Source organism: Mesoplodon mirus, assembly GCF_964341445.2.
Source record: "Mesoplodon mirus genome assembly, chromosome: 11".
NCBI classification, from domain to species: domain Eukaryota; kingdom Metazoa; phylum Chordata; class Mammalia; order Artiodactyla; family Ziphiidae; genus Mesoplodon; species Mesoplodon mirus.
Window position 1 is genome coordinate 67701321 of NC_138987.1, and position 13754 is coordinate 67715074.

The following is a 13754-nucleotide window of genomic DNA, read 5'->3' on the forward strand; positions in this document are numbered from 1 at the left end:
AAAATAGGTTGGACATTATTCGTGTAATGAACTCTTTTGAAGCAGTTCGCGGTTCCCCCACTGTGATCTTTCCTATCTTTGGTGGCAGCTCTTCCTTTATGACATTTATTCTAGTTTGAAGACCATTCTCCTTGCTGAAAGAGTACAGAAACAAAAGATGTCAGGCACCTCTGCATTCTCTTTGCCATCTGCTAGCTTTATACTGCGTTCTCAAAGTCATGGGGCTATTTTCTTGTTTTTGTTCCTCTTGCTTAGAAGGCTTCCTTTTTGTTTGTTTGTTTGTTTTGCTGTTGTTGTTTTGGTCCTGGTAGTTTTGAGTATGTTCTGCAAGCCTTAGCTTGTTTTGAGTTTTAACTTGCTTAATGTTTGATTCATGTCATTTTGTGTGTGTGTTCTTGGTATGCACCCCCCTGTCATCTTTTTAAATGACAAAAAAATCTGAACTCAACAAGAGTTCTATTGGTTTTGTAATGGTTTCTATCTCCTCTTTAGTTGCCTGAATTTTAGCTTTTGGTTTCTGGCCATGCGATCAATAAGTATTTTAACTCTAACGTTTTTGAATCTGCTTTCTGTCCTCTGGGTCTATGTTCCATTTTTCCCCCCTGTTATTCTTTCTGTGCAATTATAGGCTCTGGGATGACATGGTCATTTTCTCCTAAATTTCATCCTTAGTCTTTCTTATTGGTTTTACTTGAGTTAGATTAGATGTCCTCTTTTAATTTTCTTCTCCTTAGAGAAGTATTTTCAATAAAAAAGGAAGTTTACCAGATGTTCAGTCTTTATCTGAATAACACTTTCAGCAGATGTTAGGATACTTGAAATCCCCTATAATCTTTTTTTTTAAGCTTGTCCCCAGGCAAGTTTTACATATCGTATTAGAAAAGCCTCATTTTATCCCCTGTTTACCTGTGTGGCATGTGAGTGTATTTTCACACAGTACTTATTTCTGTTTCTTGGAGGTAATCTCAAATTTATTTAAGGGATAAATCTACTAGTTGTTGGTGTTAACAGGAGCAGAAACCACATCAGACATAACACACGTAGTAGACAGTCAGGAAATACTTGTTAAATGAATAAAAACATTCCATTTCTAGTGATACCATGATCTAAAGTCTTGATAATCTTATAGAATGTCTTGCAGTTTTTAACTTAAGAAAAGCTCACTTTTAATGACTGACTAAACCCTACAGTGTAAAATTTACAAGTTTATAGTTGTGAGTCCTCATGCAGTTAGTTATATGGAACCTTGTAAATCCTCATGTAGTTATATGGAAATCTGTACCCTGACTTTAGACAGCTAGAGTTATATTTTTCTAAGGGAATTTTAGAAAATGGCAGTGATTTTTATCTGGAAACAGCGGATCTTATGTCCATATAATGAACAAAGGGGTAATAAAATCAAACAATGAACCCACACAGCTCATTTCAGACTCACAGTTAGCCTAATAATAAAATGCAGAAATATTTTTCAGGACCAAATAAAAACAAGTACTGGACAAATTCTAGTGTACATGTTTTTTGTGGTTCAGAATTTCCTGGAGGTTAAGATACTACCCGAGGTTATATAGTGTAAGCAATTCCCAGTTAGTCCTGTTCTCCTCCTGTGATAGTGTCTCCTTTTCTCTATTCCTTGGAATATAGAACCAAATGGGGACCAGAATCTGAGATCCAATAACATTGCAGAGCTGAGTCCAGGAGCGATCAATTCCTGCCGAAGTGAATACCACGCAGCTTTTAACAGTATGATGATGGAACGCATGACCACAGATATCAACGCGCTGAAGCAGCAATATTCTCGGATTAAAAAGAAGCAGCAGCAGCAGGTTCATCAGGTGTATATCAGGGCAGGTAATGTACTTCTTTGTTTGAGTCAATTTCAGCTCCGTGTCAACTTGTGAAAGGAAGACTGAGTATTCCCAGGATGGCCTGAGAATTACTGCTCACTCTGGCTCAGCATCCACCAACACAGCTGGCAGGAGACAATAACATCTTTATCTTCTCACTTTTTATTTTATCTTATCAGGCTCTAAATAAGAGAAAGGTCCCAAGGACCAGGCAGTTGATGGTATTCAATACTTCTTTACTCTGTATGCTTGTGGAGAAGACTTTACAAATGATTAGAATGTTGCAAAGCCATGCATTCCTTGGATTTGAGACATTTTGGAGCTATTGCCTCCTAAATATCAGGCATTTGGGAGTAGAATTTAGTCATCTGTATACTGGTAAATAATATTACTACCAGTCATTTAGGTAGTAATATAACAGATGTTGTGATCAGAGGAAAAGGAAAAAGCCGTTACTGTGCCTGCTAACTGTGGGTTAGCAGTGTCTTGGGAGTCTGCTGAGAAGAACACAATTGTACTGCAGTTGGAAATGCTCTTTTCCAAGGATTGTCAAGCTTCTTTTTCCTTTAAATTCCCAAAATCCCAATGAACAATCTGATTTGTTGTTTAATATATGCTGATTTGGGAATTGGTTTGTCTTATTTTAAATGATATCCTAATGAAAGTGATGCCGATCCAGGATTAACCAAGATATAAATTTGACATGTTTTTAAGAGGCTTGTGAGCATGTGACTGATCTTGCATAAAAACTGAATTTACCTTTCACTTGTTGGGGAGCAGTAGGCAACTTCTTAAAGATTCTTACTTTATCCTGAATCATTAAAAAAGCAATCACAAAAGGAACTAACAACTATAACACGTTAATTTTCAAAACATTGGCACATACATATCCTCATTTGTCCTTAAATCTATGAGCAAGGCAAGGACAGATATTCTTATATCCTTTTAAAAAATGAGGAAATGGTAATTCAGGAAGGCTTAGCAACTGTCTAGGATTATATAACTATAGTGAGTGATCAGGCCAGGGCTAAAGCCCCCATGTTCTGATTCTTCTTCTTTTTTTTTTTTTTTGCGGTACTCGGGCCTCTCACTGTTGTGGCCTCTCCCGTTGCGGAGCATAGCCTCCGGACGTGCAGGCTCAGCGGCCATGGCTCACGGACCTATCCGCCCCGCGACATGTGGGATCCTTCCGGACCGGGGCACGAACCCGTGTTCCCCGCATCGTCAGGCAGACTCTCAACCACTGCGCCACCAGGGAAGCCCTTGATTCTTTATGTAGTTCTTTTCCAACCACTTTCAGAAGCTTTAGGTGGAATGGTGAACAATTGTCATTGGGTACTAAATCAGCCCAGTGTCTGTACTGTAGTCAGGGGTCAGCAAACTATGGTCTGTAGGTCAAATTCTGCTCACTGCCTGTTTTTATAAATAAAGTTTTATTGAAACACAGGCATGCCCATTTGTCTACATATTGTCTATGACTGCTTTTGCACCACAGTGGCTAAAATATTTATAGTCTGGTCCTTTACAGGAAAAGTTTGCTGACCCCTACTCTAGAACAGGGTTTATGTGGTTATTTTTACGGAGAGATCGCTGCTTAAGGGCAAAGTTTGAGAGCATTGTTTCTCACACTTTAGTGTGAATACGCATCACTTGGGGATGTGTCAAAATGAGGAATCTGCTTCAGTAGCTGTGGGTGGGACTGAGATTATGCATTTCCAATCAGCCTCCAGGCGATGCCACTGCTGCTGGATGGAGATTGCACTTTGAGTAGCGGGGGTTTTAGAGGAGGTGGTGTAGGATAGGACCAGCAGCACAGGCGGAGAGATTGAATTTGAGCCAGAGGCAAAAGTCCTCAGCTTCTGAGATTTAAAGGAAGGTGATAAGGATGGTGGTTGAGGTACCAGCTTCCTAGGTTAGGGAGGACAGGAAGTTAAGGCTTTTCAGTCCTGATAGCTTCTGTTTTTATGAAGAAATAGGAGGAAAAGTTGTTTGCTTGGGAGTAAGTTGAAGGTTGGGTGGGAGCTTAAAGAAAATAATGAAGATTTGGATCGGCCATCGGAAGCAATGCGAGAGGGAAAGAAAGTTTGTTCAGCGGCATTGTGGACCTAACAGAAATAGGAAGTTATGAATTTAAGGGATATCAATCCACCTGGCTGTGTGATTTCTCCCCATCCGCATCCCCACCCCCCAGCAGCGATTAGCACCTCCTGTTTTGGAAAGGAGAATGTGAACTGTGGATCTAGAGTGGAGTTTTGCCAGGCATGTGTGATAAAGCCATAGGGATGCCTGGATGTGTGGTTATTGGTGAGGTGTGGTCCAGGGATCCACCGTGCATCTAGCAGGGTAGGGGTGTAAGTGAGCCGAGGAGACAGTGAGAGGTTATGAGAAGATTGAGGGATCAAGGAATGGAAATCTTTATGGTTTAGTACCAGGTATAGTTACATCGAGAGTCTGAGAGCTGGAAGAGTCAAAGAGAGGAATATGAGAGTTAAATACTTTTCACATGAGGCAGATCCGAGTGATGAGGTTTAGGATGGAACTGGGCAGGTGGAGGTTGGGTCAGTCACCGAGGCAGTAAAGTAACCGTGGTAGGTAAGAGGACATAGAGTGAAGAGGAAACAGGTGTCAAAATTTCAGTGAAGATTGGACTGTGACCAGAGGTAGATAGATAGGAGCAGTCGAGAAGCACAGGCGGGAGTTCAGCCACGTGACCTAGATATCAGGAGGAAGGCTGTTCACACAAAGACGGCGGGGTCTTCTCTTGATACTTCTGCCTGCAGCTGTCGTCCCTGGGGCCATGAATGTTGAAGCTTCATTGGAAAACAGGGGCTTGGTCATAGCCACAGGATGAGGACAGTAATACTGTTAACAGTGCCTTCCAGGAGAACACAGCTTTCGGTGCTTTCCTGTTTTCAATTTGCTTTCAAAGTCAATTGAGGACACAGGAGTGGAACTAGGGCCAGGCACTGGATAGCTGTGATGTCACTGCATTTTTACCACCTTCTTATCACTTCTCTCATTCTGCTGTCTCTCAATAATATGCAGTGTGTTGTTTTTCTACCTCTCAGAAGCTGACAGCTGGTAATCTATATGGTCATAGTGTCTGACCTATTATTTAAAAAAAAAAATCTTCAAAGATTTCCTAGATACAAGACCTCCGAGGTTGCTTCTCAGACACAAGGCTCTCTGTAAAAAACACTAGGGAGGCTGGGCTCTAATTAGTAACAAGGGGTCAGAGTCTGTTTCTTTTTGTATCCTCAGCCCCTTGTCTCCTCCTCTTTGAAGAGGAGGGAATCCGTACCCCAGGCTCTAGGATCGAATTCAGTTTCTGCTGCCTTCAGTTACATGACTCTGCCAAGACCTGGGAAATATGTGGGCAGGGTCCGGGGACAACCTGTGTGTGACTCCTGTTCTGTGATGGCTGTCTTTCTCTGTGGTACCTTTCACACAACCTTTCAACATTTCTTTCAGACAAAGGGCCAGTGACCAGCATTCTCCCATCTCAGGTAAACAACTCTCCAGTTATAAACCACCTTCTTTTAGGAAAGAAGATGAAAATGTCAAACAGAGCTGCCAAGAATGCTGTCATCCACATCCCTGGTCACACAGGAGGCAAAATGTCTCCTGTGCCCTATGAAGACCTTAGGACCAAGCTCAATTCTCCATGGCGAACTCACATCCGGGTCCACAAAAAGAACACGGCGAGGACCAAGAGTCAGCTGGGCTGTGGGGACACCGTCGGGCTGATAGACGAGCAGAATGAGGGCTGCAAGACTCACAGTCTGGGGGCAGTGCAGGCATTTTCCTCCGATTGTGCGGGGGCAGCTCAAAGGGAAGGTGGCAGCTCCGACGGCGGCCCTGGGAGGACCATCGAAGGGCAATCTCCAGAGCCGCTCTTTGGGGATGCTGATGCCAATGTGTCTGTGGTCCAGGTGAAGTTAGAAGCCTTGGAACTGAACCCAAGGGCTGCTGCTGCTGAAACTGATCCCAAGGTGCACCTGCCCTGCCAGCAGCACCTCCCGGAGCCGCCAGATGCACCCGGAGGAAACAAGGCCCCTGGCAAGTCTCCCCAAGGCAGCCACCCGAAAACTCCCATCTTTAGCCCCTTTCCCAGCGTCAAGCCACTGCGGAAGTCAGCCACTGCCAGGAATTTGGGATTATATGGTCCTACAGAAAGAACCCCAACCGTGCACTTTCCTTACATGAGCAGGAGCTTCAGCAAGTCCAGCGGTGGAAACAGTAGTACTAAGAAACGGTGACATCTTTCAGCAACTGTGTATTCACATTCACCTCTTCATGGTGGCAGAAGGGTTCCAGCCGGATGGCTCCAAGAGAGCCTCAGCTGTCCATTGAAAATGAAGAGATGGGTTCAGAGATGAGCAACGGTCCATAAAAATGGGAATTGGACATTTTACAATGGGTGCTAGAATAGGGATGTCTTGCGATCATCGATACAGTGGGTTCTTATGGCAAAATAAATATTGTGGTTTTAAAGTGTGAAGTTTTCCCAGCTTTTCATTGTGAGCTGTTTAGAAAAGACTTTGTATCTAGGCTGTTAACCCCTCTTCCTTCCTCCTGTTCTGAGGGCCTTCAGGGTGCCTGTGACAACCCCCCACCCAACCTTCCAGTTCTCTGGGTGTTATTAACACTCAAGCATGCACACACTAGCTTGTTAGAACAGAAACTGTAAAAAGAAAGTAAGTTGCAAAGAACTTCCCAATTTCCCTCTTCATGCCCTGCTGGGGGGAATGTTTGTATGTGTGAGTTTTCCTTCAGTAGTTTCTTTCAGCCAGTCTCAAAACTGGTTTTTATTCTTGTGCTAAAGGGCAGGAGAAAAATCTAGATAGCCTTTCTTTCACTTTCTATTTCTACCTGCAAAAGGAAGAAAACCTTTATCTGTTGAAATGTAGCTTGATCATCAGCTGGAAGATCTTATGAAGAGGACACAAATGGGTTATGCATGAAGCAGTTGCTCTCAACAGCTTGCTGATTCCACTGAGCTTTCCTCGAGCTTCATGTTCACCTCTTAAGGAGAGTTTTGGTCCTCAGTGGTGGGATGACCAATGGGCTCTATACAGAGCTTGTCTGGCCTCCACCATGCAGCTCATTTACCTACCAGTTCTCCACTGCAGATGCGAGAAGCCTCTGCTCAAAAGCCAGAACATAGCACCTGCAACTCTGTTACTTGAATTTTGTGCTTTTCTTTGGGGTGGGAGTACTTTGTTGAGTACTTTCTTACTTGACCACTGCCTCTCCCTGGAGAAGGCCCCAGTGCTGTCTAGCGCTGTCTCTCCCATTCCTCCCCAGAGACAGCACCTGTTATTTCCACCATGCACATGGGAACTCTGAGCCACACAGAGGTGAAGGAGTACTTCAGATACTCAAGGTAAATACTCCCGGTACTCAGTGTGACTCAGCCACATTGCCTCCCGTGCAATAGGTGGGTTTTATGCTCCTTGTACCCAGGTGCATTGGCTACATAGGTTCTAGAAACCAAGACTGGGAAGCTATTCCCTGCACTCCCTCCTGACTCAAAGGACCTTTCTCCAGATGGTACAGAGTCCTGTGATGGCGTTTCATAAAACCAGCTTTGACCTTCTTATCCGAAAACGTAGTTCATTTAAAAAATGCTTCATGCAACTGTCATTTTGGCTGGACAAAAGGCTCACTCCTCAAACCCCTTCTCCAGCCAACATTAGAAGATAGACTTGGCATTTTTATCCTCGTTCCCTGGAAGACCGCGGCTAGGCTTGCCGGCATTTTGATGATGCAGTCAGTATTCATTTGAGCTAATTGGATTGCTAATTCTGAAACCAGAGCTATAGTTTTAGAAAGAGTTTCTACTATGAGAGGCACTAATTTTTATAATAAAATAGAGAATGTTGTTGTGTGGGCTTTTTTGCACAGAAAACACAAGAATGATATATACAATGAGAAGAGTTATCCCTTTTGTGGTATTTTTACCCTCCAAAGAACTGAAGATGGAAAACATGACTAATATGTTATTGCAGTTTTGGTCTTGCAGGAGAATTCTGTGCCATCTGCAGTTAGCATGCAGCTTCTTAAAAAGCAGCCACTCCCACAGCCTGTGTCTTGGGAAGGGTGTAGGTGGAGAGTCGGGATTACTTTGCATACCACCCCCAGGACGAGACCCTCTGCATTTTCCAAAGTTAAGCCAGTGATACTATTTTCTTCCATCTGCTGAACTTTACATTCCACCTTGTATTCTTTTCTCCTCCCCCTTCCCAAGTGAGTCAGAATAGTCATGTTCCCCTTGAGGGATGTCTGACTTGAATAGAGAATTTTTCTTTTCTCTCTTGAGTCAGCTCCCAGCTCCCAGAGGGTCTGGGTTTGGGGAGGTGGGTAAGGGGGTGGAGGGCACTTACTGCAGTTCTTAGGCTTGTGCCATCGCTGTCTGCCACCTGTCTTAGGGTTAGTAGCACATGCTGTATCTGTTTCCTGGGGTTGGTCTTCCTGAGAAAAGAATGGAAGTGATGGCACACGGTTTGGGATAAGTATTTGTTGAATGAATAAATAAACTACTGAAAGGATAATAGTCCTTTGAGGTAAAAATGACCTCATCAGGGTTTCAAAACCTGACAGATTCCTGTTAAAGCACTCTGTCCTGTTAAAGTGCATGCATTGTACCATGTAATCACCATGTGTATCGGTCAACTTGTGAGCTTTGCCTACTTTAGAAAATAAAGGATCTGCAGTAGCCTGTAGCACACAGCATGTACGAAGAGACCAGTATGGACTTTTATCTTCGTTGTATTGGACACTGTATGCCAGCACCAGAAGTACTTACCAAGTAGTGGTTTTTTCATTTTTAGATATGTCTGTACCCCGTCAGCACTTAGGCTGGAGCCGACTCCTGATGTCTGCACCTCAGTTCTCTTACAAAAGCCTCCAGATACTTTAAACCTAGTTTGTAATGTCAACCTATGGGGCTGTAACTGTTTGGAATATTGTATTCCCTTTTTCAGTCTCTCTTGTTCTGAAGAACTGTACTGATTACAAAGATATATGCATAAAGATTCTCATTGTTGTAGCTATTGTGACGTTGTTTATCTGAGCGCCTGCATAGAACGCTGTTGTGACTTTCCCCACCCCCTTTCCTTACCCTGTCAACTTTACCCCACCTTCATCACGTGAACCAAGAGAACAGCCCAATAAACTCCATCTCCGCCGGTCTAATCACTGGGTTGCTGGGTGGCCTGTGACCTGCCAAGAACTTGGCAGAATGGCGAGTTCCCGAATATGAGTAAACGAGTTTATTCAGGAATGTGTGTATGTGTGTGTGAATGTATGTGTGTGTATAAAAATAACCTGTGGATCTGTCCTTTTTCTTTGTTTTAATAAAATAGAACAATAAGAATGCCATTTAGCTTCCTGGTCTTATGGATTCTAGATAACAGAGAGTCGTGGTCAAGTGTACAGCCTGCCATCTCCCCTCATAAAATCTCCCTTTACTCTTTCTGAGCCACTTTTTTTTTTTTAACATCTTTATTGGAGTATAATTGCTTTACAATGGTGTGTTACTTTCTGCTGTATAACAAAGTGAATCAGCTATACATATACATAAATCCCCATATCTCTTCCCTCTGGCGTCTCCCTCCCTCCCACCCTCCCTATCCCACCCCTCTAGGTGGTCACAAAGCACTGAGCTGATCTCCCTGTGCTATGCGGCTGCTTCTCACCAGCTAGCGGTTTTACATTTGGTAGTGTATATATGTCCATGCCACTCTGTCACTTTGTCTCAGCATACCCTTCCTCCTCCCCGTGTCCTCAAGTCCATTCTCTACGTCTGCGTCTTTATTCCTGTCCTGCCCCTAGGTTGTTCAGACCATTTTTTTTTTTAGATTCCATATATGTGTGTTAGCATACAGTATTTGTTTTTCTCTTTCTGACTTACTTCACTCTATATGACAGATTCTAAGTCCATCCACCTCACTACAAATAACTCAATTTCGTTTCTTTTTATGTCTGAGTAGTATTCCATTGTATATATGTGCCACATCTTCTTTATCCATTCATCTGTCAATGGACACTTAGGTTGCTTCCATGTCCTGGCTATTGTAAATAGTGCTGCTGAGCCACTTTTCTTTTGCTACCTACAGCCATCATTTGAGGCAGCATTTTAAATAAGTTTCCTAATTAGAAAAATGACATGTGTTAAGAAAATCTGGAAAACAGAAAGAGCACAAGGAATCATTGGTATTCTGGTATGGGTCTCTCCACTATGTTTTTTTATGTGTGTTCGTGTATATACACACCACTATCTACAAAAAGGTATATTGAGAAAACTGGTTTAAGCTTTCTTTCCAGTAAATGCTCTTTTACAGTATCATTTTCAGTAACTATTATTTCATCATGTGTTTATGCCAGAATTCACATAACCAGTGTCTCGTCCACGAGGTGTTTTTTTTTTTTAACTGAAGTGTAGTTGATTTTCAATATTGTGTTAGTTTCAGGTATATAGTAAAGTAATTTGGTTATATATATGTATATATTATTTTTTGGATTCTTTTCCATTATAGATTATTACGAGATATTGAATATAGCTCCCTGTGCTGTACAGTAAATCCTTGTTGTTTATCTATTTTATATATGGTAATGTGTATCTCAAACAGGTATTTTTTGATTGTAGGTAGTACTGGAGAGAACATCCTAATACTTATAACTTTGTACACAGCCCTAAGAAGTTTCTTAGGGTATGTTCATCCAGGTGGAGTTGCAGGGTCAGAAAGTATGTGCATTTTTAAAACTTATATATATGTATCGCCAAATTGCCATCCTTGAAGACTGAACTTACTATATATACAAGCAGAATGCCTGTTTCTCTACACCTCTGGATGAGGCAGTCGTTTCTTTCTTTTTTTTCCCTAGGACCTCCATCATTGATAGAAGCAGTGATAATGGGCATTCATATCTCATTCCTGACTTTTAAGAAAACCATTAAGTCAGATGTTTCCTGAGATTCCTGGTAGGTATCTTTTATCAGGTTAAGGAAAGTACCTTTTATTTGCTCACTAAGAGATTTTTAAAAAATCAACAAATATTTAACTTTATCAAATGATGCCTAATTGCATCCTTTGAGAAGGAAGTGGTGCTTGAGATTTGGTATCTTTGAACTTGAGAAAATAGCCATTACAGGGTTTCATCGAAGCATATTAAGATATTTTAGAGTTGCAAGTGATAGCAGTGAAAGTTTTATGTGCAGATTTTCACTGCATTGTTAAATTTACTAGAGGAAATTTGGAAACAGTATAAACAATGTAAACATCTGAGAATAGGGGTAATGGTTACATGAATTATTTGATCTACAGGATGGAAGTACAATGGCCCATGAGTGTTTGGGCCATTGAAATGGCAGTTATCTCTTATCCACATGAGGCAGTTCAGATGAAAGTTTCAGTGAAGTCTGGAGTCATAGAATCACTAGGATACAATTACGGATGGGAAGCCCTTACTGGATGATGGCTAAAGCAGAGCCGTGCAGTGTAGCTCTTCCACAAAGGCAGCCTGGGCTCAATTAAATGGGGACCAAATGGGGACCCATAGACTCTTGGGGTTGGAATTTCCTTGCTGCCTATGTCCTGAATCTGAGTCTACTTCTTTCCTGGTGCTCAGCTCTGATCAAACCCACTGACCTTTTTCAAAGTCACTCTCTATCCAATTCTCTTCATTCCTTCCAGCACCGGTAAGCCTTATCTGACTGCTACACCCTGCATCCCAGGGGCCTCAAGAGACTTCTTTTTAAGGTTAAAAACCCAGAAAGTTGACTGTTTCTTAATATTTGCATTCCTTTTATACATTCCTGTAACACTTCTAGTTTTTCTTTAGGTGATGTTGATCCTTGGGAAGGAGGTGGATCAATTTCCCTAAGGGGCCAACAGTTTTCTGGGTGGGACTTAGCTGATATTTCAACCCAGGTGTCTCCCAACCCCTGGAGAGTTTAGAAATCTGTATTAAAACAAAATAAAGCAACAACAAAACAAAAAAACCTCCCCTAGAAATTTTGATACTGAACTAGATTTGACAACCACTGGTCAACCTATTTTAAATGTCCTTCAACTAGTCTCTCCCATCCTACCCCACCTCTCTCTGTTGCCGTGGCTACATATTGCTGCCGGAGTGATTCTTCTAAAATGAAAAACTGATCAGACCATTCCTCTGGACAAAATCCTTCAATCGGTTCCCATCTTCTGGAGTATAAAGGCTAAAACCCTTGTCTTAGTTTGATCTGGCCTGTGGTTATTTTTCCAGCTTATTTTCCCACCATCTTTTCCATTCATTGCCTTCTGCAATCTATCATCATCAGCAGAATAACATCAACCATTTGTTGAGATCCTATCTGTTAGGCACTATACTAGCTCCTTTATATATGTTATCTCGTTGGCATATTCCTCCCAAGAACCCCACAAAGCATATTATTCCTGTATTAGAGATGATAAAAGTGGGGTGACTTGTTATGTCCTTGACCACGTTTACCTCATGGTAAATAGCAGGGTCCTGATCCCTCTGACACGAGAGCTTAAGCTCTTTGCCTTGCACTATCTGCACCGTCTGAGAACTTTGCATACAGCAACCTGAAATTCCCTGAAAGCTCCTTGCTCTCCCAACACCCTCGTAACTGTGTATTCATTAACCTCTACCTAGAGCACCCTCCTTGCTCCAGTCTGCCTGGGAAACACCCACCCATCCTTTTAGTCATATCACACACATCAATGGGGTCAGATCCAATCCCTGCCACTTTCCAATAGTATGATGTGTAAGTTTCTTAACATCTGGGACCTTCTATCTCCACATCTGTACAAGGAGGATAATAATTTCAACCTCATAAGGTTTGTTGTGGGCTTCTGCTATTTTTGCTGCCTAGAATTAACTACCTTCCTTTGGCAACAATGCCCTGGAGAGCTTTGTTCTCCTCTAACTCTCTCCATGTAGTCTGGTGAAGTTGATGCCCCAGGAGCACAGGGACCAAGCTAAGCCATTCAACACTCTCCCTCTTCCCTGCTGTGGTGTCTGACTCATGGTCAAGCACATGGGCAAAGAAACTCAATTCCTGGGCTCTTGTTTTGAACTCTTGGGGAAGCTGATTTGCTCGTTTTTTAGTGGATTTGAACCTCAAGGAAAAAGCCCAGGAGTTGCTGCTGGCAGCCATCTTGTAACATCTCCCCATGAGAGGAGAGTTTCTTGAAGAAGTGAGTCAACACTGAACAAGCAGAGCTCAGAAACAGAAACCAGGCCCTTTTCATATCAGATGACCCCTGGATCAGGCCATACCTGAAGTTAAATTAATCTCTCTACACCATTTATTACATCAGCCAACATTCCAGTTTTTGGTTTTAGCCTGTTTGGTTGAGTTTTCTATCATTCATATTAAAAACCTGTCAGTTGGAACAGGCATTTTATGAAGATTACAGGTTAAAAAGGCAAAATAGTGGTACAGTCAGTACAAAGTAGCTAATAGTTTAGTCAGTAAAAAGTAGCTAATATGTTTAGTTTAGTGAGTCAAACCTCTCTTGAGCTCTATTATTTTGGGGGGGCTCTGTCCTCCCCATCATAATAATAGATAGGGTAAGCTGGTGAGAGTCAGGGAGAGTGGTTCTTGTTTTACGAAGAGGGTTCTTTCCTCCAGCCTTTGGATCTTCTTTGGCCTTGTATCTCCTTGTGGCAGAAGGACAAGTGATTCTGAGTATGAAACGATTTTCCACCAATCTTACCTATTGTTCCAGCCCCATCTGCATTCACAGCTGAGTCCTGTGGAGAGCAGAGAAACTATATGCAAAACATGGAAGGGTTGTTTTAACCGAATTCCACAAAATTTGGGAGTCCAAGCAGCATATTTCTGGAATTGCTGTCACTGGCTATAATGGAAATGGAGGGCATTTCCCTTCCCTCCCT

The 13754-nt window shown here is 42.3% G+C and overlaps 1 protein-coding gene across 2 annotated transcripts in view; it reads left to right on the plus strand.

The window, feature by feature from the left end:
* The window catches only part of TBC1D30 (TBC1 domain family member 30), an 84914-nt gene extending 75958 nt beyond the window's left edge, over window positions 1-8956 (plus strand). For both annotated transcript variants that reach the window (XM_082635913.1, XM_082635914.1), the window contains 2 exons: window positions 1642-1848; window positions 5316-8956. In XM_082635913.1, coding sequence (XP_082492039.1) covers window positions 1642-1848; window positions 5316-6103 — 995 coding nt within the window. In that variant the 3' untranslated portion in view covers window positions 6104-8956. The remainder of the gene's footprint in view (window positions 1-1641; window positions 1849-5315) is intronic.
* Window positions 8957-13754: the final 4798 nt, after the last annotated feature.